The sequence below is a fragment of the Lepidochelys kempii genome, chromosome 1 (genome assembly GCF_965140265.1).
Source record: "Lepidochelys kempii isolate rLepKem1 chromosome 1, rLepKem1.hap2, whole genome shotgun sequence".
Classification (NCBI taxonomy): domain Eukaryota; kingdom Metazoa; phylum Chordata; order Testudines; family Cheloniidae; genus Lepidochelys; species Lepidochelys kempii.
Genome location: NC_133256.1, coordinates 80039965 through 80064217, shown reverse-complemented (window position 1 = coordinate 80064217; position 24253 = coordinate 80039965). Strand labels below are relative to the sequence as shown.

Below are 24253 nucleotides of genomic sequence, written 5' to 3'. Positions count from 1 at the left end.
TATTAATAAAATTTGATCAAAGATACTGTAACTTGGGCACAGCAAACATTACAATTTAGCTTCTTTAATAATCTCTTCTCTCGAGTTGTTTTTTGGACTTGTGTATCTTAAAAGGTCTCACCACAGCTACACACAGATACAAGTTATAAGATCTCAAAGATAGGTCAATCATAGAAATGAGGACTGGAAGGGACCACAAAAGGTCATCTAGTTCACCCCCATGTTGAGGCAGGTTTAAGTATATCTAGACCATCCCTGACAGTTTTAAAATACTGAACCTCAACAATGTTCTTAATCCTTATTGGTCCATTTAATTTAACAAAAACCAATTGATGGAATTAAGATTCATTAGCTATTCCTATTCTCTGATACTCAGCCTTGCAGGAAGAGCAGGAGGACACCCTCTTAAATGTCCTCTTGGCCTCTACGCCCACCCAGGTTGCCCTGCCCGTGTATGAAGTGGTTCTCAAGATACCCAAGGCCCTGTGGCAGACCCTTCCTCCATTCCTCCCACCTCAAAACGAGCCAAGAAAAAGCATTTTGTTCTGGCCAAAAGTTTAGGATACCTTTATACCCACCCTCCCCCAGCTCATTGGTCGTGTCTGTGGCCAACAAGAAGGACAAATAAGGTCCCACTTCCTCCACTCCCAAGAACAAGGAAGCCATGAAGCTTGATTTATTCGGGAGAAAAATTTATTCAACTGCCAGCCTGCAATTCCAGGTGGCAAACCATCAGGCCCTGTTGGGCAAATATAACTTTAACCTCTGGGATGGTCTCAAAAAGTTCCAGGAATCCCTCCCTCAAGGTCTGGCCCAGGAGTTTGGCACCCTGGTAGAGGAGGGTCCTGTGGCGGCCAGATGCTCCCTCAGATGGAGTGGGACGCAGCGGACTCGCTGGTTAGGGAGGTCACATCAGTGGTGGTCGTGCTGCGCAGGTATTAGCTGCAAATGGTGGGCCTCTCCCAGGAGAGGCAGACCTTGATTAAAGACCTTCCCTTTGACGGAGTTGGTCTTTTCACTTAACAAATGGACTCCAGGCTGCATGGGTTGAAGGATACTAGAGCTACCCTTTGCTTGTTGGGCATGCACATGCCACAGTCAGCCAGGAAGCGCTTCCGACTGCCAAGACCTGGGCAACCCCGTCAGGCCCTACAAGAAGAAGGGATGTCAGTTTAAGCACTGGCGCCCTTCCTCCTCCCATTCACCCGCCCAGCCTGGGCTTGCCAAACATCTAGGGGGACAGAAGCGGTCATTTGGAGGGTATGCCCGAGAGCAGCACCCCACTCAGCGAACCGGATCCTGTTCTCCTTTTCCTCAATCACCTCTCACCCCACGACCAGGCCGAACGGTAGGGAAAGTTGGACCGCTGGGTCCTGGACATAGTAGCTTGGGGCTACACCCTACAATTTTTGGCTGCCCCTTCTTCCCCCCTCCCCCCAATTCCCTGTCCCTCTTCAGGGACCCTTCTCATGAGCAACTCCTCGTTCAGGAGGTTGAGAAGCTCCTGTGCAGAACATTCCTTGGGACATGGTAGATTCTACTCTTGCTACTTCCTAATCCTGAAGGCCAGAGGGGGCCTCAGACCCATCCTGTACCTGCGGGGCCTCAACAAGGCTCTCAAGAAGTTGAAGTTCTGCATGATTTCCCTGGCCTCCATTATCCCTTCCCTGGATCCAGGGGACAGGTACACCACTCTCAACTTAAAGGACTCTTATTTTCATGTCTCCATATTCCCAGGTCTCAGGAGTTTCCTGTGTTTCATAGTGGATGGGCGCCACTTCCAGTTCATGGCGCTAACCTTTGGCCTGTCCTTGACTCCCAGTGTGTTCATGAAATGCGTGGCACTGGTGGCGGCTTACCTGAAATGTCGAGGGGTCCAGATCTTCTTGTATGTTGACGACTAGCTCATCAAGGGCAGGTCTCCGGAGCAGGTGCAAAGGAACCGTGATCTGGTGCGGTCCACCTGCAGCAAACTGGACCAGTTAATAAACACAGAAAAGTCCACTTTAACGCCAGTCCAATGCATAGAGTTCATTGGAATGGTTCTTGACTCCACACGGACCAGGGATTTCCTTCTGGAAGCATGTTTTCAGGCCATGTTGGACCTGGCTCTTTACGTGGTAGATCATTCTCTCACCACGGCCCACATGTGCCTGCAACTGATGGGCCACATGGCTGTGTGCATGTACATGGTCAGCCATACCTGACTTCATCTGAGGCCTCTGCAGGTATGGCTGGCCTCGGTCTAAATCCCCAACAGGCATGCCCTGGTTCAAGTGGTCACGGTGCTGAGCCACATCCTCTTGTCCCTGGACTGGTGGCTGTATCCCAAGTTGGTGCTGCAAGGAGTTCCCTTTGCAACCCCATCCCCGTTGCTCACCCTGGTCTCAGACATGTCAAATCTGGGCTGGGGAGCCCACCTGGGTGAGCTCAACACCCAGGGCTGCTGGCTACTAAATGATCTAGCCCTTCACATCAACGTCAAGGAGCTCAGAGCGGTTCGCCTGGCCTGTCACCTTTTCTTGTCCCACCTAAGCATCAAGGTGGTGCAGGTTCTGACGGACAATACCGCCGTAGCGTATTACATCAACAGGCAGAGTGGCGCCAGGTCTTCGGCCCTTTTGTCGGGAGGCGCTCAGCCTCTGGGAGTTCTGTGGGCGGCGTGCCATTCATCTGGTAGCTGCCCACCTGCCTGAAACCAAGTATGTCCTGGTAGATCGCCTCAGCAAGATCTTCTCATCTTGCCACGAATAGTCACTCCACCTGGAGTTGGTGTCCCTAATTTTCTGCAGGTGGGGGACTCCCCAGGTGGACATGTTCACGTCCAGGCAGAACAGAAAGTGCCATGTGTTCTGTTCTCTGCAGAGCAGGGGCAAAGGCTCCCTGTCAGACACCTTCTTGATTCCGTGGTCAGGAGTGCTGATGTGTGCCTTCCCGCCGGTGCCATTTCCACAGGGTCTTGCTCAAGGTGAAACAAAACAAAGCGACTGTTACCTCATAGCCCCAGTGTGGCATCATCAACACTGGTTCGGCATGCTGCTGAGTCTTTTGGCAGCTGCCCTGTTGCAGCTGCCTCTTCAGCTGGATCTGATATCTCAGAACCATGGCAATTTGCTGCATCCGAAGCTGGTGTCACTGCATCAGAAAACTTGTCTACCAGGGCTACCTACGTGGCAAAGTGAAAGTGGTTCATGTGCTGGGCGTCGGCTAGACACATTCATGCTGAAGAGGCCCCGCTACAGGTCATCCTAGACTATTTGCTGCACCTTAAGCTCCAGGGCCTGTTGCTTTCTTCAGTCACGGTACACCTGGTGGCACTCTATCCTCTGTTTTAAGGCAGGATGGTCTTCGCCCATCCCATGATGGCGTGATTCTTGAAAGGTCTGGAGCACTCTACCTGTATGACTGAGACCCAGTTCCCTTTAGGGACTTGAATCTGGTACTGTCAAGGCTCATATTCTCCTCCCCCTCTCTCTCCCCTCCCCGGTCGAACCTGTGGCTTCCTGCTCTCTCCTGCTTCTTTCTTGGAAGGTTTCATTCTTGGTCGCTATAACTTCGGCCCACAGGATGTCTGAGATCGGGGCACTCATGTCAAAGCTGCCTTATACTGACTTTTATGAGGACAGGGTCCAGTTGTGTCCACACCTGGGTTTTCTGCCCAAGGTCGTCTCCCAGTTTCACACTGGTCAAAACATTTACTTACCAGTTTTCTGTCCTAAGCCTTATACCACGGACAAGGAACGCAGGCTCCATATCCCGGTTGTCAGACTGACACTGGCCTTCTACATAGATAGAACAAGACTGTTCCGTAAGTCAATGCAGTTATTCGTTACTGTTGCAGACAGAATGAAGGGTTGCCCACTGTCTTCCCAGAGAATCTCGTCTTGGATCACGGCCTGCATCCGCTAGTGTTATGAGCTGGCGAAGGTGCCTATTATGAGTATCGTGACGGCTCACTCAACTAGAGCGCAGCAACCTTCCTGGCATAAGTGCTGAACCAAGAAATCTGTCTAGCTGCTACCTGGTCATCTGTCCACACATTTGCATCGCATTATGCACTTACCCAGCAAGCTCGAGATGACACAGCCTTTGGCAGAGTCGTGCTGCAAGACTGATCTGCGAGCCCACCTCCGAGGATACTGCTTGTGAGTCACCTAGAATGGAATCGACGTTAGCAAGCACTTGAAGAAGAAAAAACTTTACTTACTTTTTCGTAACTGTAATTCTCCCAGGTGTGTTGCTCATGTCCATTCCATTACTTGCCCTCCTACTCCTCTGTCAGAATTGCTGGCAAGAAGGAACTGAGAGGGGCATGGGGTCAGCAGTGCCTGACATACTGCCGCATGAGCGCGACGCTGTAGAGGGCACCACAGCTGACCCTACGGGTACTGCTAAGGCAAAAATCTCTAACTCTGCACGTGGGCGCGGACAGACCTAGAATGGAATGGACATGAGCAACATGTCTTAAGAGGAACAGTTATGAAAGGTAGGTAACCATTTTTTCCAGTCCTCTGAAAGGGAGAACTATTTGTTGGGTTGTGGGAGGCAGAGATAGCAAAGAGGTTTATATATTACTTAGTGCCAGACATATGTATGTAATTAGATTAAGCTACCTGAAGTCAGAGTTAAGTCTGTGCATTGAAGTATCATTGTGAGGAATTAATGTGTACATAATGTGTAAATGTTATAACTGAAAAGGATTTGAACGTGACAGAGGTTTTGGTATTAAATTTGGGTGACAAGGCATGTGAGATGAAGCTTGTGTGTGTGTGTTGGTTTAATCAGGTAATTTTTAATTAATTTGATATGAAATGCAGATGAGCAAACAATTTTTAGTTAAATAACTTTATAGGATAAAAACTCAGAATTTGCAGGGGCGTGATGCGTATATTGTATCTTTTTTAAATTTTAAGTTAACTGATTTTACTTCATTGGAAAACTGTTTAGTATGATTTGGTGATTTGTTATACCTATGTAATTGTTATATTTTATTCACAGAGTCTCTCTTCCAGCTTCTTCTGGAAATAACTGTTCGTAGCACTGCAGTGAATGATAGTACTGGACAATCCTTGACGGCACTTTCCTGCGCTTGCCTGTTCAGTTTGGTAGCTGCCTGGGGAGAAACAGGAAGAACACTGCAGGCAGTCTCTGCTATTCTCACCAATAATGGCAGTCATGCTTGTCAGACTATTCAGGTGTTGTACTAAACCTGTTCTACATGTAGAATTTTGGTTGGTCATATGCATGAGTTCTGGAAACATTCTAAAACAGAAATTAGGGCTGTCAAGCAATTAAAAATATTAATTGCAATTAATCGTGCTATTAAAAAAATTATTCACGGGTAAGTGGAGTTTTAATCGCACTGTTAAACAATAATAGAATACCAATTAAAATTTATTATAAATATTTTTGGATGTTTTCTACGTTTTCAAATATATTGATTTCAATTACAACACAGAATACAAAGTGTACAGTGGTCACTTTATATTTATTTTTGTTTACAAGTATTTGCACTGTAAAAAAAATAGTATTTTTCAGTTCACCTAATACAAGTACTGTAGTGCAATCTCTTTATTCAGAAAGTTTACCTTACAAATGTAGAATTATGTAAAAATAAAACTGCATTCAAAAATAAAACGATGTAAAATTTTAGAGCCCACAAGTCCATTCAGTCTTACTTCTTGTTCAGCCAATCGCTCAAACAAACAAGTTTGTTTACATTTGCAGGAGAAAATGTTGCCCGCTTCTTGTTTACAGTGTCACCTGAGAGTGAGAACCGATATTTGCATAGCACTGTTGTAGCTGGCATCGCAAGATATTTACATGCCAGATGTGCTGAAGATTCATATGTCCCTTCATGCTTCAACCAGCATTCTAGAGGACATGCGTCCATTCTGACAACGGGTTCTGCTCTGTGAAAATCCAAAGCAGTGCAGACCAACACATGTTTATTTTTATTATCTGAGTTAGATGCAACCAGCAGGTTGATTTTCTTTTTTGGTGGTTCAGGTTTTGTAGTTTCTGCATCGGAGTGTTGTCCTTTTAAGACTTCTGAAAGCATGCTCCACACTGCGTCCCTCTCAGATTTTGGAAGGCACTTCAGGTTCTTAAACCTTATGTCAAGTGCTGTAGCTATCTTTAGAAATGTCACATTGGTACCTTCTTTGTTTTGTGAAATGTGCAGTGAAAGTGTTCTTAAAATGAACAACATGTGCTGGGGCATCATCCGAGACTGCTATAACATGAAATATATGGCAGAATTAGGGTAAAACAGAGCAGGGGACATACAATTCTCCCCCAAGGAGTTCAGTCTCAAATTTAATTAACGCATTATTTTTTTAACGAGCGTCATCAGCATGGAAGCATGTCCTCTGGAATGGTGGCCGAAGCATGAAGGGGCACACGAATGTTTAGCATATCTGGCATGTAAATACCTTGCAGTGCTGTCTACAAAAGTACCCTGCAAATGCCTGTTCTCACTTCCTGGTGACACTGTAAATAAGGAGAGGGCAGCTTTATCTCCTATAAATGTAAACAAAGTTGTTTGTCTTAGTGATTGGCTGAACAAGAAGTAGGAGGGAGTGGACTTGTAGGCTCTGAAGTTTTACATTGTTTTGTTTTTGAGGGAAGTTATGTAACAAAAAAAAATTACAATTTTTAAGTTGCATTTTCACGACAGGTTGCACTACAGTACTTGTATGAGGTGAATTGAGAAATACTATCTTTTGTTTATCATTTTTACAGTGAAAATATTTGTAATGTACACTTCGATTTCAATTACAACACAGATTACAATATATATGAAAATGCAGAAAAACATCCAAAATGTTTAATAAATTTCAATTGGCATTCTGTTTAACAGTGCAATTAAAACTGCTATTAATCGCAAATAATTTTTTTGAGTTAATTGCATGAGTTAACTTTGATTAATTGATAGCCCCAACAGAAATACTTTGAAATTTACTGGCTTCATTCACTCTTGAAATCAGTTTTGAGATAGAGAAGAGGAGATCCATTTTGGATTGCCATGCATATTATGGAATGAATCAGTTGGAGTTTGTAGGAAGTAAATCTTACCTCTTTTCATGTATTTCTCATTAGTAAGAATGAAAGCATAAATTAAGGCTTACATTTTAGTAAAACAGCTTTTTCAGAGATGCAGTGTAGTTGTAGCTGTGTTGGTCCAAGGATATTAGGGAGGGAAGGTAGGTGAGGTAATATCTCTTATTGGACCAACTTGTGTCTCTCACCAACTGAAGTTGTTACAATAAAATACATTACCTCACCCACATCGTGTCTCTAACTTTTTCAGAGCCGGGATTAGTAACTAAAGCTTTATTTTCACCTCTGTATGTTGCTTAAGTTGTAATGTTTTGTACCATCTCTTCGGGTTTTCTTTACCATTTAGGTGCCAACTATCTTAAACTCTCTTCAGCGGAGTGTTCAGGCAGTTCTGGTGGGCAAAATCCAAATCCAGGACTGGTTCAGTAATGGGATAAAGAAAGCAGCCCTGATGCACAAATGGCCATTGAAAGAAATTTCTGTAGATGAAGATGATCATTGTCTACTTCAGAATGATGGTTTCTTCCTGTACCTTTTATGCAAAGATGGACTTTATAAAATCGGCTCTGGCTACAGTGGGACAGTGAGGGTAATGTGACTCCTGAAAACTCATGATATCAGTTGTAAAAATTTTAATTTAAATGACATTTTATGATGTCTTGCTTGACTTTTAGATTGTCTTGTAACTTAGTAATACTGATAATTATTTTTTAAATATATTGATTTTAAAATTCTTGTAGTGTTTGTTCACCAGCTTCTCATTTCTTGTTCATTTCTCATTGCTGTAGAAGATAATGTTTCTAGATGATAAAAGATTAACTATAAAACTGTCGTTCTAACAATTGTCAAACTAACTTTTTTGTTACCTTACAGGGTCATATATACAATTCTACATCCCGCATCAAAAACAGAAAAGAAAAAAAGTCTTGGTTAGGGTATGCTCAGGTAGGAGAATACATAAAACAAAAAACATAAAAGAATTAACTTAATATTTAATTCAAATGTAGCACAGTTTAGGACAGCTTTATACAAGTATTACATCATTCCTTTCTATCTGGCTGTAAAATAATAAAGCCAGTCCAGTGCAGTTAAAAATTCTGTTGTGGATAGGGGAGGGACCTCTTTTTGTTTTTCTTTTTTTTTATGCTGGCAGACTAAAAAAGGGATAATGCAGTATCTGCTGTAGCCAGACTATATTGCAATATTATCTCTAAAATTTGAAGATCTTGCACTATTTTGTTTCTGAATTCTGTAATAAGACGTAATAAATTTTGTATTTCCCTTTTAGGCAATCAAGCCAAAAAGTATTAAAAATATGACTGTGGTTATAAAGCAGTACAACACTGTTTTAGACTATTGTATTGGAAAGCTCAATTACTGTTTCTAACATAAGCATGAATGGCATGTTTAGTTACCAGTAGGTTTTCTTTCAGTACTGTTTTACTACTTTCTTTATTTTTGAGCTATTTTCTTAGCAAGATTTATTACATCTTAAATCATTTTGCGCTCAAATAATCCAGTGCATTTTGAGCATCATTTAATCGCTCTGTGAAACTGCTGACTTACTCAGTCTTTTATCTTTGAAATTAAATACTTCTTTTGAAAATATATACTATAGTATTACATTTGTTGTTCCATTTGTACAGTACATCATTTTTTGTTTAACATTTTAACAAATATATTATCAAAATATGTATTAACACAAAATATCAATGCAGGAATATGTGTTCCATCTGTAGCATTTTTCTGTCTATTGCCGAGTAATGTGGTCAACACAATCTCACTATTTCTAAATTACTTTTTCATAGACACTCTTGTCTATATTTGATATTTGTACTACTCAAACCTCCCTGATTGGCATCTGAAGAAACTTGTGATTCAGTCTGGGAGAGTACATATGTTTACAGGATGGTCCATGGGCACTCCGCAGGAGTACTCTATACTTGGGTTACTGCTATGTACAGGGCTTCTCCAGGAGGTGAAGAGATGCTGTTCTTGGGGAAGCCATGGAGGATGAAATCTGTAGTCCTGAAGCATGTCCCTCATGCAGCCTGCAAAGGTTGAAGGGAGAGGAGGAATGTTACAGCAAACTATTGGGTGTAACCATGTGTGTTGGGGTTGATGTTATCAGAATTGCTGTGTCTTTTGGAGATATCTTCACTGTAGTGCTTGGGGACAAAAGAAATACACTGGATCTTGTTTTCTGTAAAGCTATTTTTACTTAGTAGGTGACACTGGTATAAATAGGAATACATAACAGTAAACAACACTCAAAAATTCCATTAACCTTTTAATACATTGATCTACATTCATGTCTCTAATACACAGATTTGAACAGTTGCTATTGTAATTGCATCTTATTCCTATGAAGAGAATCCTGGAGAGGGAGCAAGTGGCTTCCAGAGCAGTGTATAAGCACAATGTCACCATTCTGGTGCACAAGGAAGTAGGAATTCCAGAGTGCGTTCAACTTTCATTTTGTATTAGAATTAGCATAGAGAATAAGGTGTGGACCTGAAGATGAGAAAAATCTGATTTTGAAAACAAATAGCTAATGGGGAAAAAAGTAAATGATTATCAGTTTGACAATATCCCTTTAAAAGTGTTTATGAAGATTATATTTTCATTCTAATGTCTTTTTCTTTTTCATTTACCAGAGTTATTTGTTGTATAGAGATGTGAACAATCACAGTATGACAGCCATAAGAATAAATCCTGAAACCTTGGAACAAGATGGTACAGTTGCTTTGCCAGGTAGGAAATTCTAGACGTTACCAAGAGTGGTGGGAATACTTAAGGGACACCATACCCTGAAGATCAACAGATAGGGGCTCTGCTAGAGAAGTAATTCATAGATTTTAGGGTCAGAAAGAAGCGTTGTCACCAAGTCTGACCTCTAGATAACTTTGGACACAATATTTCACCCAGACATTCCTACATCTATTCCACAGCTTGGTGAAATTAGAGCATAACTCTTAAGGCTGTGTACACACTACAGCTTACGTTGGTATAAGTATTGTTGCTCAGAGGTCTGAATAATCCACTCCCCTGAATGATGTAAGTTACACCAACCTAACTGCCAATGTGGACAGTGCAATGTCCATGGGATAGGCTCTCTCGCTGACATAGTTGCTGCCACTTGTGGGGGCTGGAGTAATTAAGAGGATGGTAGAGCTCTCTCCTGTCTGCTTAGAGTGTCTGCAATAGCAGTACTACAGCAGCACGATTGCACCACTGTAAGCTCTTTAGTATTGCCATAGCCTCAGAAACACATCCAGTCTTGACATAAAGACTCCAAGTGGTGTAGAATATACACATCCTTTGATAATGTCTCCCATTGTTTGTTTACCCTCACTGTTAAACATTTGTATTTATTTCCAGGTTGAACTTCAGTAAGTGGACTTTATTATGCCTTCATCTGCTAGATTAAAAAGCCCTCTAGTATCCAATATCTTTTCCCTGACTAAACACTTACAGACTGTAATTATATTTTCTTTTAATTTTCTCCTCTGAGCTTGAGCTCCTTTAGCTTCTTTCTGTAAAGCTTTTTCACTATACCATAAGTATTTCTTGTAGCTGAAAATATGTACCAGAGCCAAAGGAGACTATTGAAAACTGAATGCCACTAAACTCCCGAATATGCAAATCTGGGATAGTGGTTTTCAACCTTTTTAATTTCTGGACCCCTAAAAAATTTCAAATGGAGGTGTGGACCCCTTTGGAAATCTTAGGTATAGTCTGCGGACCCTAGGTTGAAATCCGCTATTCTATGGTTCAACAATCTTTCGCAGACCCTTAGTATAGTGTTAGATTTAGTGTTAGTTAGTTGTAGTTTAAGTATTTCCCTAGTGATGTCCTCACCAGGTTTTAAACATTGTCTGTCATGTTGGGGAGTGATTCCCCAACAACGATTGCTACACATGGTGCTTGCTGTGCCTAGGCAAAGCCCATGGTGAGGAGCAGCGTTTGATTTACAAAACGTTGACAAAATGGATTCAAGTGGCGAGGGATCTTTGTCTGAAGCTGCACTTGCTCGAACAGACCATGAGGCCTACATTAGCACCGAGGCCCTTGTCATCCTGCGGTTCTGAGTGCTGCCACTTTGCATCCTGGAGCTGGTGCCTCTCCAACGAGGTGGATTAGTCGCTGAGGAAAAGGTCATATAAGACCGACTGAGGCCATTTCATTCCCTTGGGGACTCGTCTTCCTCTGCCAGAAGAAGTGTGGATATGCTGGTGTGTGGGATGAGGCAGGTTCCATCAACTGCTCTGGTACTACAGAAGGAGGCCAGAGATTCTGTGCCATTGACTCCAGTTCTAGCCCTGAGGTGTCCGTTTGAGTGATGCTGGCACCAGCTGTTTCCGTGCTGGTGGCGTATTAGGCAGAGATTTGCTTTTGCCCATCTGTCTAGACTTCACCCTTGAACCAGGACTTTGACAGGTCTGTGTGCTTTATAGCCCTGTTAGCTGGCTGGGTAGCTGAACCTTTGGGTCTGTTGGCACTTTACCCCGATGTTTCCCTTTTACAGTCAGTAGAAGTAGGGTAGGTTCTGGGCTTGGCGCAAGGGACCTCCTTCACATTGGGAGCGTCTTCAGCAGCCCTGTGACTGGTGCTGCTGATGTTACTGTAGTGGCACTCACTGCCATCCGCTTTGGCACTGTCAGTTACCTTGGTACTGCTGCCAACTTCATTGTCAACACCACTTCTGGCACCGGAAATGGTGGAGATGTAGTTGGTGCCACTGGTACTGTTTCTACCATTAGCACCAGCTCCCTCTTTATTCTGGGCTATGGTTGAGTTGGACTGTTCGCACTGTTAGGGCTGGCTCCACTTTTATTCCTCTGAAGCCTTGGAAGCTTCGGCATCGCAGTCAGGATCTTCCTCCTTTCTTTCTCCATCGCTTGAGCCACATCGGGGGCCATTCATGGAGCACTATGGATACCAGGACTAGTGCTTGTCTCAGGGTTGGGATGGGGACCTTGGGCCTGGCAGCTACTGGCCACCAATGCCCATAGGAGGAGGCAGTCTGGTCTGTTGTTCATCCAGTCTACACACCCTCCCCTGGCACCTCCCAAGTGTCCATATTGAATGCTTGGTTCAGAGAAGTGTTCCAGTTGGCTGTTGTGCTTCCACAATGCTTGGGGCTCTGTCGTCACTGACAGCAGGGTCCTAAGCACCAGCAGACTGCTATGCCATCTAGTTCCTGTCCATCCCTCTCCACCCATCTTTCATGGACCCTCTCACAAGATACTGCTTGTCAAGCAGGTTTGCTCTCTGCTGGCTTTGAGAGCGGTGGAGGAGGTTCTTTTGGGACACTGAGGTCATGGCGTCTATTTCCAGTACTTTGTGGTTCCCAAATGCAAGGGAGGAGGGGTTAGACCCATACTCGATCTTCGCTGCCTCAACAAATATATCATATCTGAGATTCTGAACACTCATTCTATCAACTGTCCTCCCCGTGTTGTCTCCGAATGACTGGTTTGCTGTCCAGGACTTTCGGGATGCCTTCTTTCAGGCCATAGAAAATTCCTTCGATTTTTATTGTGGTAGAGCTCCATTTTCAGTATATGGTGCTTCCATTTGGCCTATCTTCTGCCCCTTCTACCAAATGCATGGTTGTCATGACAGCATATCTTAGGAAGAAAAGAATCCATATCTGTACGATTGGTTACTGTGGGGTAGGTCCAGAAAGGAAGCTTTCTCATGTCGCCACTATGCTGTGCTTGCTCGACCTTCTGGGTCTCATCCTAAACATCAGGAAATCAACTTTGGTTCCCACTCAGATAATCAAGTTCATTGGGGCCGGAATAGACTCTGAGTTTGAGAGCATTTCTGCCAACCGACTGACCGTGTTCTGTTGATTCATCACCTTTGAATCAGTCTGCAGTCTCAGCCTTCCCATACAGTTCAGCTGTGCTCCTGGGTTGCATGTCTGCTTGCATGCAGGTGGTCTAGCTTGCAAGATTGTGTTCACCCCGTCCAAATGTGGCTCAGGATGGTTTATCATCTGACTCTTCACCCCTGGACGGGTTGGCCTGCCTTCCTCAACTGGTCCTGCACTCCTTGCAGTGGTGGACGCTTCCAGAGAATATTTGCCAGGGTGTTCCCTTTGTCTGGCCCTTACCAACCAGGTCTGTTGTCACCAACGCCCCCCTGATGGGTCAGGGACCTGAGGTCACTGCAAGTTCAAGGTCTGTGGTTGAGCAAGAGTCCTCTCTGCATATCAACATGCTGGAGCTTCAGGCCATCTACAATGCATGTCACACTTTACTGGACTGTATCAGGGTCTCAGTGGTTCACATACTTACCGACAATTTCACCGCAGTGTATGTGAACAAGGAACAGGGAGCATACTCCTAGATGCTTTGCCAAGAGGCAGTCATGTTGTGATAGTTCTGCATTGAGGAGAGCATTAGTCCATTAGCCAATCATTTGTCTAAGGTCCAGAATCATCTCTCAGAGCACCTCAGCAGGAATTTTTCCCTGAGTCAAAAAGTGGTCTCTGAAGACTAGTGTTCTCTGGGTCATCTTTTAGCTTTGGGCATCCCAACAATTGGTCTGTTTGCTATGAGGGACAACAGGAAATGTCATCTCTTCTGCTCTTGAAGGGTCCTCTGTTCAGGCTCCCTGTCCAATGCTTTCCATCTCAGCTGGCAGTCAGCTCTCCTCTACGCTTTTGACCCGATCCTGATCATCCCACAGGTCATCCTCAAGCTGAAGGTGGGTTGAGACAAGTTTTTTCTCACTGCCCTGTTGTGGCTGAGGAGTGCTGGTTCCCTGACCTTCTTGCGCTATCAGTTCAGCCGTCCATACCACTTCCTCTCCATCCCGACCTAGTTACTAAGTATTATGGCCATACATTGGATCACATCCTCAGCTCCCTGCAACTAACGGCGTGGCTACTTCATGGCTAAATGAGAAGGAAGAGCAGTGGTTGGTAGCTGTTTAGCAGGTCCTACCCAACAATAGAAAACCCTCTACCAAAATGGCCTATTCAGCGAAATGGAAGCAATTTTCAGTGTGGTCATTGGCCCTTGGAGTTCAGCTGACGTGGTTTCTATCCAGAACATCTTGGAGTACTTGCTGCAGTTAGTTGTTGGGACTGGCATTTGGCTCACTGACAGTGGATTGCACAGTGATATACGCGTTTCTACTCCCATTCAGGGAAGATCAGTCTTCTCTAGTACCATGGTAGGAAGATTCTTAAAAGGGCTTCTTCATCTCCATCCTCCTGTCCGAGAGCCAGTTCCTCTGTGGGACCCTACCATGGTCCTAGTAGCTTTAATCGGACCTCTGTTAGATCCCCTGGAATCCTGTCCCTTTCTGGTTTTGTGTCAGAAAACTGCATACCTGATAGTGTTAACATCCACAAGGAGTTTGTGTGAGTTGCAGGCTCTGATGGCAGAGCCTCCTTACACACAATTCTCCAAGGACAAGGTGACTTTACGATCACAGCCTGAGGGAAACACTTGACATAAAAAATTTCAGATCAAATGGGTAAAGACTGACCAAGATATAAACAACTAAAAACAGGGTATTACAATGGGAAGCGTCAGGCAACCTTAATAATGATTGTGCTACCAATACTGAATACAAAAGACCTAGCTCATTGGGTGGCCTTCTCCTTAAAGCTTCTGGCTCCAATAAAATGTTTTTACTTAAAATTGCAAGTTTATATCACTAACAGACATCTTGTTAGATTTTAAGCTTGTTCTTAGTAGTCTGGGTTACTCATCACATATGTACTGCTATTATGCTAAGCATTTAGTATTGTGGAAACCCCCTTTGCTCCAGATGCTGTATGGTTTTAATAATTATAAAAGAAGATAGATAGTAAACATTGCATTTTTTTTGGAAGTTTTGGTGCATATTCATTATTAAAACATGAAAAGAAAATTTTTTGGAAAGAAAAATCCTAGTAAAGAAGAACATGTGAAAACTCTAGTTTGCGTTCTGCAAAAATGGACTTTTAAATTTGGTTGCTTTTTGGGCAACCTCCTTTAACACCAGTGATAGTGCTTTGGCAAAGATACGGAGTAGAATGTCTTTAATTGAGATGAATACTTCATTTTTTCCTTCCTACACAGATTGCAACACTGAAGGGCAGAATATCCTGTTCACTGATGGAGAGTACATTAATCAGATAGCAGCTTCTAGAGATGTAAGTATTCAATGTATAGTGTAGACATTTTGTTTTTTCCCTCAGCCAACACAGATGTCACTGCACTAAGTGGTCGTCTTTCAGATAAAAAGACGGACTCCTTTTGGCTAGTGTAGATAAAGGCAAAAACGCGTAGCTAGAAAAAATGAAAAATTGCTAGGCATCTGTCAAGAGCTTAGATTTCATACTACTTCATCTTCAATTGTGGCAAAATATCCTTTTCAGACATATATTTTACAATCAGTTTGGTAGCTCTGCTTCTGTATATGAGATTTTGTGGGCTGAAAAGTTTTTTGTTTATTTTAATGTGGCTGGCTGGACTTCCTTGCCATTAGGTCATGCTGTATATGAGTATATTTTCAAGGTAATTTGCGTTATGCTTTTCAGTAAAGCCTGTTCTGTTTCAAAAGAACACTGAGGTTAAAAGGGGCATACTTTTAACGATTGTGCCATTTGGAGTTTCTTCACTTTATGATGATTTCTGCATTTCTTTTTAAAACAGGTTTCCTTCAGATAAGGTAGTAAAAAATTGTACACTTACTGTGATGGATTGAATTCTAGTGTGACATTTGGGAATGGTATCAGGTTTCATGTTCTGTTGTTGAATAAATGATGGATAATTTTTAATTTCATTAGAGGCAGCATTGTCTTGGCAGGAGAAGGGGGAAACGATCTAATAGCAAAACCATGATTGGCTGCTCATCCTATAGTAAAATTAAGCACTATAAGCAAACATTTGGTTTTTAAAGCCCCCTACACAAATTCATTGGGTGAGATCTTTCAGCAGGGATTGCTATTAATATGGCAAGTTTATGGAAAGGGTTTATCTTGTGAAAAATGAGTTAAGCAATGAGTTAAGTGATCTAGGTGTTCTTTCTGACTCTGCCATGGATTTCCTGTGTAACTGTCGCAGTTCATTTAACCTTTGCTTCAGTTTCCCATCTGTAAAACGCTGTCCTTATACTTCCTTTCTTTGAAGAGGTGTTGAGGTATAACCCACTTATGTTTGTTTGTAAAGTGGTTGTCTGCAAGCCATTAAGTACAAAGTATTATATTACTATTGGGAATATCTACCTTCATGGATAATCCTTTAAAAATAGTTATCTACCCTTATGGATTTTCTATCCAGTTTATTCATTTTTAAAAAGGCATTTTGCATTGCTATACTTTGTAAAACTATATGTAAAACCATTCTTCTCCACACACTTGGCATACTACATTTGAGTCAAGTGAGTGGAGAAGACTGGTTTTACACATACATTTGGGCATACCTACAGATACACATCCTCAAATGTGAATTTCATTTTTGGTGGTTTTTTATACTGTAGGAATGGAATGTGGGATTGGTTTCAGATCCTCCTTTCATTCATGTAACTGAAAATCGACTTCAGTACACAAGTATCAAACTTCCTTTATGAAATGTGCTTGGAATAGAAACACATTTTGTAGGTGTAAAACTCTAATCTGTAGTCAGCGTTCAATCCAAACTTCCCTAAAGTAAAAAGCTGTTAATATGTGATTTAGTGGTCTTGTTTCAGTTCATTATAAAGAATCTGGAGATGTGAAGTCTGGACCTAGATATAGAGCTGAAGTTCCTCAAAATTTGGGGAAGTTTGTCTGTGGGATTCTATTTCAGATCTATTACAAAAAGTAATTTTCTCTCTGATACTCACACCTTCTTGTCAACTGTTAAGAATAGGCCACTTGCACCTTGATTGAATTTGCGTCGTTAGGACTGCCCCCCCCTCCTCCCATTAGTAAGGCAACTCCCATCTTTTCATGTGCTGTAATATATATACTGCTTACTATATTTTTTTAATCCATGCATCTGATGAAGTGGGTTTTAGCTCAAGAAAGCTTATGCCCACATAAATTTGTTAGTCTCTAAGGTGCCACAAGGACTCCTCATTGTTTTTGCTGATACAGAATAACACGGCTACCATTCTGAAATCTGTATTTCAGATCTGTTTTGTGTATTTATGTGGTGGGGGGTGTTTGTTTTTTTTTTTTTTTTTTTGTTTTTGTTTTGTTTGCTATGCCAAGTTCTTGATGATAGTGTTCATGTGGAATAGTTCGTACCATATTTAAATTTTGTGTGTGATCTTTTCCAAATGGCAACTGAGAAAACTCATCTAATATTCTACTTTATCATTATTTTTTAAAACCCCTTCTAATTTTCAAGATTTTGGAATTTTTTTTTAAAGCGTTACTTTTTTGTAATTTCCAGCAGTAAAAATGGAAGAATGGATTGAACTTCACATTGCACAGATTGACCTGACTTTTTTGAATACACTGCTGAATTTTTTTAGCAGCTGAAAATTAGAGTATATAGCTTGTTGAATACTTGTCTTCTTTAACATCTACGTTCTTTTAATCTCTGATGTCAGTGTAGTCAGTCCTCTGATTCTTATCTAACGTTTCTCTTTCCTTGTATGCTATTTTGCTGTTAAGAAGAAAAACGAAGTTGGTATGAGGGGGAAAACCCAATTGCTTAGGTTGTGACACAAATAAATCAGTTTTGATTCTAGCCTTGATTCATTTCTATTTGAGGGGACAAACAGATCTGTTAAGATAGGTAATATGTATGCTGAAATGCCTATGGACAAGAGTTACAAAAGTCATGTTACAGTTTTCATGTTAGCTTAAAAGTATGTGTTTTGTGTTATCTGACAGTGTTAAATTATTTGTAGCAAGAGAAGTACCAGACTCTGACCATTTTGTTGGTTTTCTTATGCACACTTACTACTTAGCTGTTACGAAATGAACCATAAAATGTTTACTTAAAGCCTTTTAGTAAACATACACTGTGAAGCTGCCAAGACTAAAAATTGGTCAGCGTAACTTTTGCCCCATGGAATAAACATTAAAAGACAACACATTCCATGGTTTTAGGAGTTTCAATAACTTGTGTGTCTTGGTTTGGTTTTTAATACATTTGAAGCAGAAGCAGTGATATATTTGAAAAAGTATGGTTTTTAGGCCTATCTCTTCAGGTCTGTCTGTCTCTAAAACATTTTACTTGTCTTCTATTCTTTTTACACTCTTTTTCACCAATTATTAGTCACTTTTCTACCTTTAAAACCCCCCATAATTTTGTCAGTGTGTTACCTACTGATTTGTTTTGAAGGATGACTGGGGATGCACAGTATACTCTTTGCAGGGTGAGATTAAGTCAGACTTACTTGTGGCACAGAAACTAACTAAAATGTTTGTTTAATGGTTTAAATGATTTATTTGTTACAGGATGGCTTTGTAGTTCGAATATTTGCAACAAGTACGGAGCCAGTACTGCAACAAGAACTGCAGCTTAAACTTGCTAGAAAGTGCTTACATGCCTGTGGTATCTCATTATTTGATCTGGAGAAAGACTTGCACATTATCAGTAAGACTTCATTTTGTAATGTCGTTTTCTTTCAACATTATAAGTAGTACAAACTTCGTACTATAATTCAATCCAATATATAAAAGTGAACAAGAACAAGTAAGGGGAGTAGCAGTGGTCTTTTCAGACTGAGAGCTCCATTCAGGAGTGGTGGAAGCTCACTAAAAGTTGGGGGGCCACCTGCGCCTGAACCGCCCCTTATGCTGCCCCTTCTCCAAGATCCCGTCCTGGTCCCACACCGCCTCTTCGACCCAAGATCCCACCCCCCACTTGCTCCTCTCCACCTCCTCCCCTGGGGCCATGCTCCCTCTCCCCACCACCCCTCTGTTCGAGTGTCCCTGGCTCCATTACAAATATACTGGTGACTACTAACATGGACCTTCATAGTTCTTAAACCCATACCCATATTGGTTTGTAGCAATCAACTTTATCCTATGTAAAAAAGGATCATTGTTTAAAATAACAGTTAGCTATGCCTCTACACTTGGAATCCATGTGGATTTAAAGTGAAACATAGTTGTCCTTTTGGAATTAGTTTAGAACTTTCCCATTGTAATGAAAGTAATTGAAGGTATACTTTCTGAAAATGTTCATGGAAAATATATTTTATTTGAGCTCTGATTTTTTTCTATAATTAGAGGTATGATTGTAAACTTGAAATTTCATATCACTTGGATTAGTTTGCGTTGAAAGAAAGCTTTCTTGAACTAAATGTTTTTCTGAGGTTCTGATCATATTGTCAGTTGACATCAATGACAAAATCTGCTTCTACAACTGTGCAGGATGAGGCACATAAGGAAAAAATTATCTTTAAAACCAACTACATATAAATTGCATACCTAATTTACATCTTGTTATGCTCTCAGGTACAGGGTTCGATGAGGAGTCAGCTGTTCTTGGTGCAGGAAGAGAATTTGCACTAATGAAAACTGCTAGTGGAAAGGTATTAGAAATATTTCATTATTGATATTAAATTGCATAAATAATATGCTACCAGATCTTTGTTATGGAAATTAGATTTGATATATTGGTTTGGAAAAGAATGATTAATTTCTGCTTCTACAAATATATTATGCTATTGTACATTGACAGTTGGCTATAGTTTTTATATATTGGCTTTCACTGTGATGTAGAAAAGACAAACCAATAAGATTAAGTAGTGTTCATATAGCAATTTAATTTTTTTATAACCCTCTCCTATACAAAATTATAGCAACAAAAATTACTGGATTATTCTTTCATTAACCAAATGTCATATGTTCACATTTTTTCAGTCCTATCAAAATTAAGTACTAAATTACAAGTAAAGCCTATATGTTCTTTCTTAGTACGTCTGTGTAGTTGAACGTATACAAAACTTGCCTTAAAATTTACTCTCTAACTTTGTCATCTACTTAATTTCAGTTTTGTTAAAGCAGCTTCTGGCTTTTCTAAATGAAAAGTACTCCTCAGCTGGAATCCAAAAGAATGGCTAGAGTTGGCTATAAGAATGGCTATTGCTGGGTTACAGAGAGGGAAGGGCCATAAAATGATGTTGTTGCTTTAACAGGGGGTAGCACTATTAGTTACAGCAGTGGATCTCAACGTATTTATCATTGTGGGTTGCATATGCAGCCCACAATGTGTTACGTGGGCCGCAGGTTGAGAACCACAGTGTCCCCCTGCCCAGAGACTCCTCCACAGTGTGGGTCCAGGAGCGGAGCCCTTGGGTGTGGGGCTGGGCAGCCGAACTCTGCCCCTGCTGCCCAGAACTGGGTAAACCTGGAGCTGCTGTAGCACTCCCACAAACTCATAGTTTCCAGCACCCCCCCACCGCCTCACTGCCCAGAGTGCGCCCTGCATCCCAAACCTGCCCAGAGACCCACTATCCCGCACCCTGGCCCCCTGCGTCACTCACTAGCCCCGTGCTGGCAGGAGTGCTCCAGTAGGCTTCCTGACACTGTCCCCCTCTTAGCCAGCACCGCCCCCTTTTAGATCAGAGCGGCAAATTTTGAGGGTTTTTTTAGCACACAACTGTGCTAAAAAATTAGCTGTGTGCTAATTGGGCTGGTGGTTGAGAACCGCTGAGTTATAGTGTTGCATAGTAATTGTAAATGGATTGTTTTAAATTCTTGCATATAAGTTTGAGATATTTTTCTTAATGAGTAGCTAAGAAACAGCCTTTAGACCCTAAATGTACTTTCTAAGCTGTACTATCAAATAATTTTATTTTTATGTCAAAATTTAGGTTTTGTGTTTACCAAAAAAAAAGGGTGGGGTAGTGGTGGAGGAGAGATAACAAAGCATACAGTGGATCAAATGCTTCCCAGTGCGGAAGTTCTGTGCAACGTCCTTTTCACCACTAAATTGGTTAGTAGAGCTTTGTCCAGATGCTTTCTGGACTGGTGAGTCTCACTCATTAAGCTTAGACATGTTTTCATGAATCTTTCTTTTACATGTGAATGAAAGCAGGTTTTTTATAGATAGGAATTTTAAACAGTTTTATAATGGTGGAATTCCATACACTACTTTAAATAGTTTTACTTTTTAGTTCTTGTGAGGTATCACAATGATCAGTTTATCTTCAATCCAAATTAGATGAAGTGAAGAAAAGAAACAACACAGATGGTGAAAAGTAAATTAAACTTAAAAAAGTCTCTTCAGTTTTAAAAAGCTTTTTTGTTTACTTAATTTGTAAAATTTAGTAACTCAAAATGGATTTCAATGTGAATAGTTCAATTTTTTGTACCTTGTCAGTGCCTCCTTTTAAGGAAGCAATATCAATGCAGATTTTTTGTTGGAATACTAATTTTTTAAAGAGGCTGGTATTTTTAAATGGGAATCTTGAGGAACTCAGAACTATTTAATTCAAATTGTATGTCTAAAATCAACCTTATTGTGAGGTTGCAGTCTTCTGAAAATAAACAGTTATTTTGCTTGAATTGTTTATCTACAAGCCCTAGATACTTCTACAAACCTTCTTTATGCTGCGTGGTTCTCTATAAGTTCTTAACAGGTTGCTTGTTGCTGTATATTTAGAGTGTAAACCGGATACTTTCTCTTGTACCCTCAGTTGGCTTAAGCCTATTCCTAGTGGTTAGGAAGGTTAGCTCAGCTCAGTGGAAACTATTTTCACTTTTCTCAGAGATATGCTGCATATTAATTGATGTCTGTGGTCTAACTGGAAAAGTCAGCTGGGGAAAACATTTTATCTTGTTTACAGTTTGTATGACCTTGTATATTACCTATTATGATTTTCCCATTTGGACAACTGTTTAGATTTTTTCACGGCTGTTCGTATCGAACAGTTTAGGGAGATATTTTATTTCCCTAAGATCAGAGTTCTGGTTTTGGCATGGTAGTTTGAACCTATGACAATGGGCATAAAACTTACAAATCCAAATAGTGTCTGAGTCACAATAAGGTTTAACTATGTAAAAATAGAAGTTGCTCAATCTGGAACCTTTTCAAATGAAGGAGATTGCAAATGAATTTGAAGTGGTTCTTTTTCAAATGTACAAAATCCTTTTCAAACCAAACATGGTAGTTTTCATAGCTCTGATCCTCTGTAGTATTATGTTTGATTTACTGACAACCCTGATCATCTTCAGAAGTGCTGCATGAGGTTTTACATTCTCTAAGAAAGGTAAACTTTGGAGACAAAACAGGTTCAGAGACAGTCTGATGATGATATTGTCTAACAGCTTATGAGACATTGGAGATAAAGGTTTCTAAACTACAAACATAGTCAATGGTGCTGTACGTGCTATGTCAGCAAAAAATTGGCCCAATGTTTTGTGGTTGTTTATCAATAATATACATGATGATTACTGTGGTATAGTAACAAACATTCATTTTTAATTTACTCATCCACAGTGGTTGGTAGGTATTTACTGAAAAATGAATGTTTTAACATAATGTGTATATTGAAATCCACACAAAGTATCGTATCCAGTGATATGTCAGTCTGTGGATTCTTTGAGTACTGCAGTGTTTTGGTCAGTTTCATTTTTTGAATCCCATATTTACAAGAATGCAACTTTTTTCTATCAAATGTTTTTTAAAAAAACATTCCTGGAATCACTTTTTTCTCCTTTGTTCAACTTTTTCAGGATCGGGATTATATCAAAAAGTAGCACTATGATACTGTTAGGAAGGTGGATTTCAAAATAAAATAAACTAGTCAAAAAGATCCTGAAGTACAAAGTCAAAATCAAAATCCTTAGAGCTAGCGTGGAGATCATTTAGGAAAATCATCATCATCAGTTATGCACATTCCCTTTTAAACAAAATAAAACAAAAAGTAGAAAAAGCTCAGTATGGTTAAAGGGCAAGTTAGAGAGGTTATTTGATGCTAGTCTTCAGAAAATAACCATCCAGTGTCTAACTTTCCTTTCCTAATTGATAAACTAGGAAAGAAAAGTCTCTGACATCACTGGCAATATCTGACTCCCTGTTGATCAGGCTTCAAGTTAGGGCAGGGTAGAGAGACGATTCTTGTTGCTCTAATAGAGAACTTCAACGTCTCTGTTTAAAAAAACAATAACAAGAGGAACTACACCTTCTGAAACACTCTGTGTAGTATTTGACACTGCTAATCATAAAATATTTCCTGACCTTCCAAAAACCTGCAGAGATTAATGGAAATGCGCTGAAAAAGTTTGAATTCTTCTCAGACCAAACCCAGAAGGTTGTGTATACTCTATCTCCATAGCCTTTAACTTCAGGGTACCATAATGCTCAGAATTATGGTCTGAAACCATGGGAATAGCTGGTAAACAGATGCTGAGATGTGAGTGCTACACAGACAACATGCAGCTGTGCATCCATCACCTTTACATCAAATGCAAATAGCACAATCTCTACCTTTTTTAATGTGTCGCTGAAATCAGTAACTGATCAAAGAGTAGATGAATAAAGTCTGGTAAGAACCATCTCTGGGTATGTCTCAGCTGGAGCTAGAGGTGTAATTTCCAGCTCAGGTAGGTATATCTGCATTAGCTCTGATAGAACCAATAAAGAAGCAAAAATTATTCTTCATAACATTGCCTTCATGCAGTCCTGCTGGAGGAGCTGCATAATCCATGCTGTTGTAGATTTTTTGAGTAGTACTTGGTAGGAGGTGTGACAGGGTCGGGCCTGATGGCTACAGGAGAGTAATAGAAGGCAGATATATTAGCCTCAGGTTAAGTAGGTCCCTTTTCCATGGGTAAGGTAACAGGGAAGGTTCCAGTACAATCAGGAACCTTCTGGAGACAATTAAGACAGACAGGCTGATTAGAACACCTGCAGTCAATCAAGAAGCTGCTAGAATCCATTAAGGCAGGCTAATTAGGGCACCTGGGTTTAAAAAGGAGCTCCCTTCAGTTTGTGGTGCATGGGTAAGGAGCTGGGAGCAAGAGGCGCTAGGAGCTGAGAGTGAGAAAGCATACTGTTGGAGGACTTAAGAGTACAAGCATTATCAAACACCAGGAGGAAGGTCCTAAGGTGAGGATAAAGAAGGTGTTGGGAGGAGACCATGGGGAAGTAGCCCAGAAAGTTGTAGCTGTCACACAGCTGTTCCAGGAGGCACTCTAGACAGCTGCATTCCACAGGGCCCTGGGCTGGAACCAGATTAGAGGGCGGGCCTGGGTTCCCCCCAAACCTCCCAACTCCTGGTCAGGCACAGG

At 41.1% G+C, this 24253-nt stretch overlaps 1 protein-coding gene across 14 annotated transcripts in view; it reads left to right on the top strand.

The window, feature by feature from the left end:
* Positions 1-24253, top strand: part of MYCBP2 (MYC binding protein 2) — a 414953-nt gene that overhangs the window by 59508 nt on the left and 331192 nt on the right. For all 14 annotated transcript variants that reach the window (XM_073347199.1, XM_073347148.1, XM_073347171.1 and 11 more), the window contains exons 5-11: positions 4999-5195; positions 7409-7651; positions 7936-8007; positions 9720-9816; positions 15150-15223; positions 18467-18605; positions 19472-19548. In XM_073347199.1, the coding sequence (XP_073203300.1) occupies positions 4999-5195; positions 7409-7651; positions 7936-8007; positions 9720-9816; positions 15150-15223; positions 18467-18605; positions 19472-19548 (899 nt within the window). The remainder of the gene's footprint in view (positions 1-4998; positions 5196-7408; positions 7652-7935; positions 8008-9719; positions 9817-15149; positions 15224-18466; positions 18606-19471; positions 19549-24253) is intronic.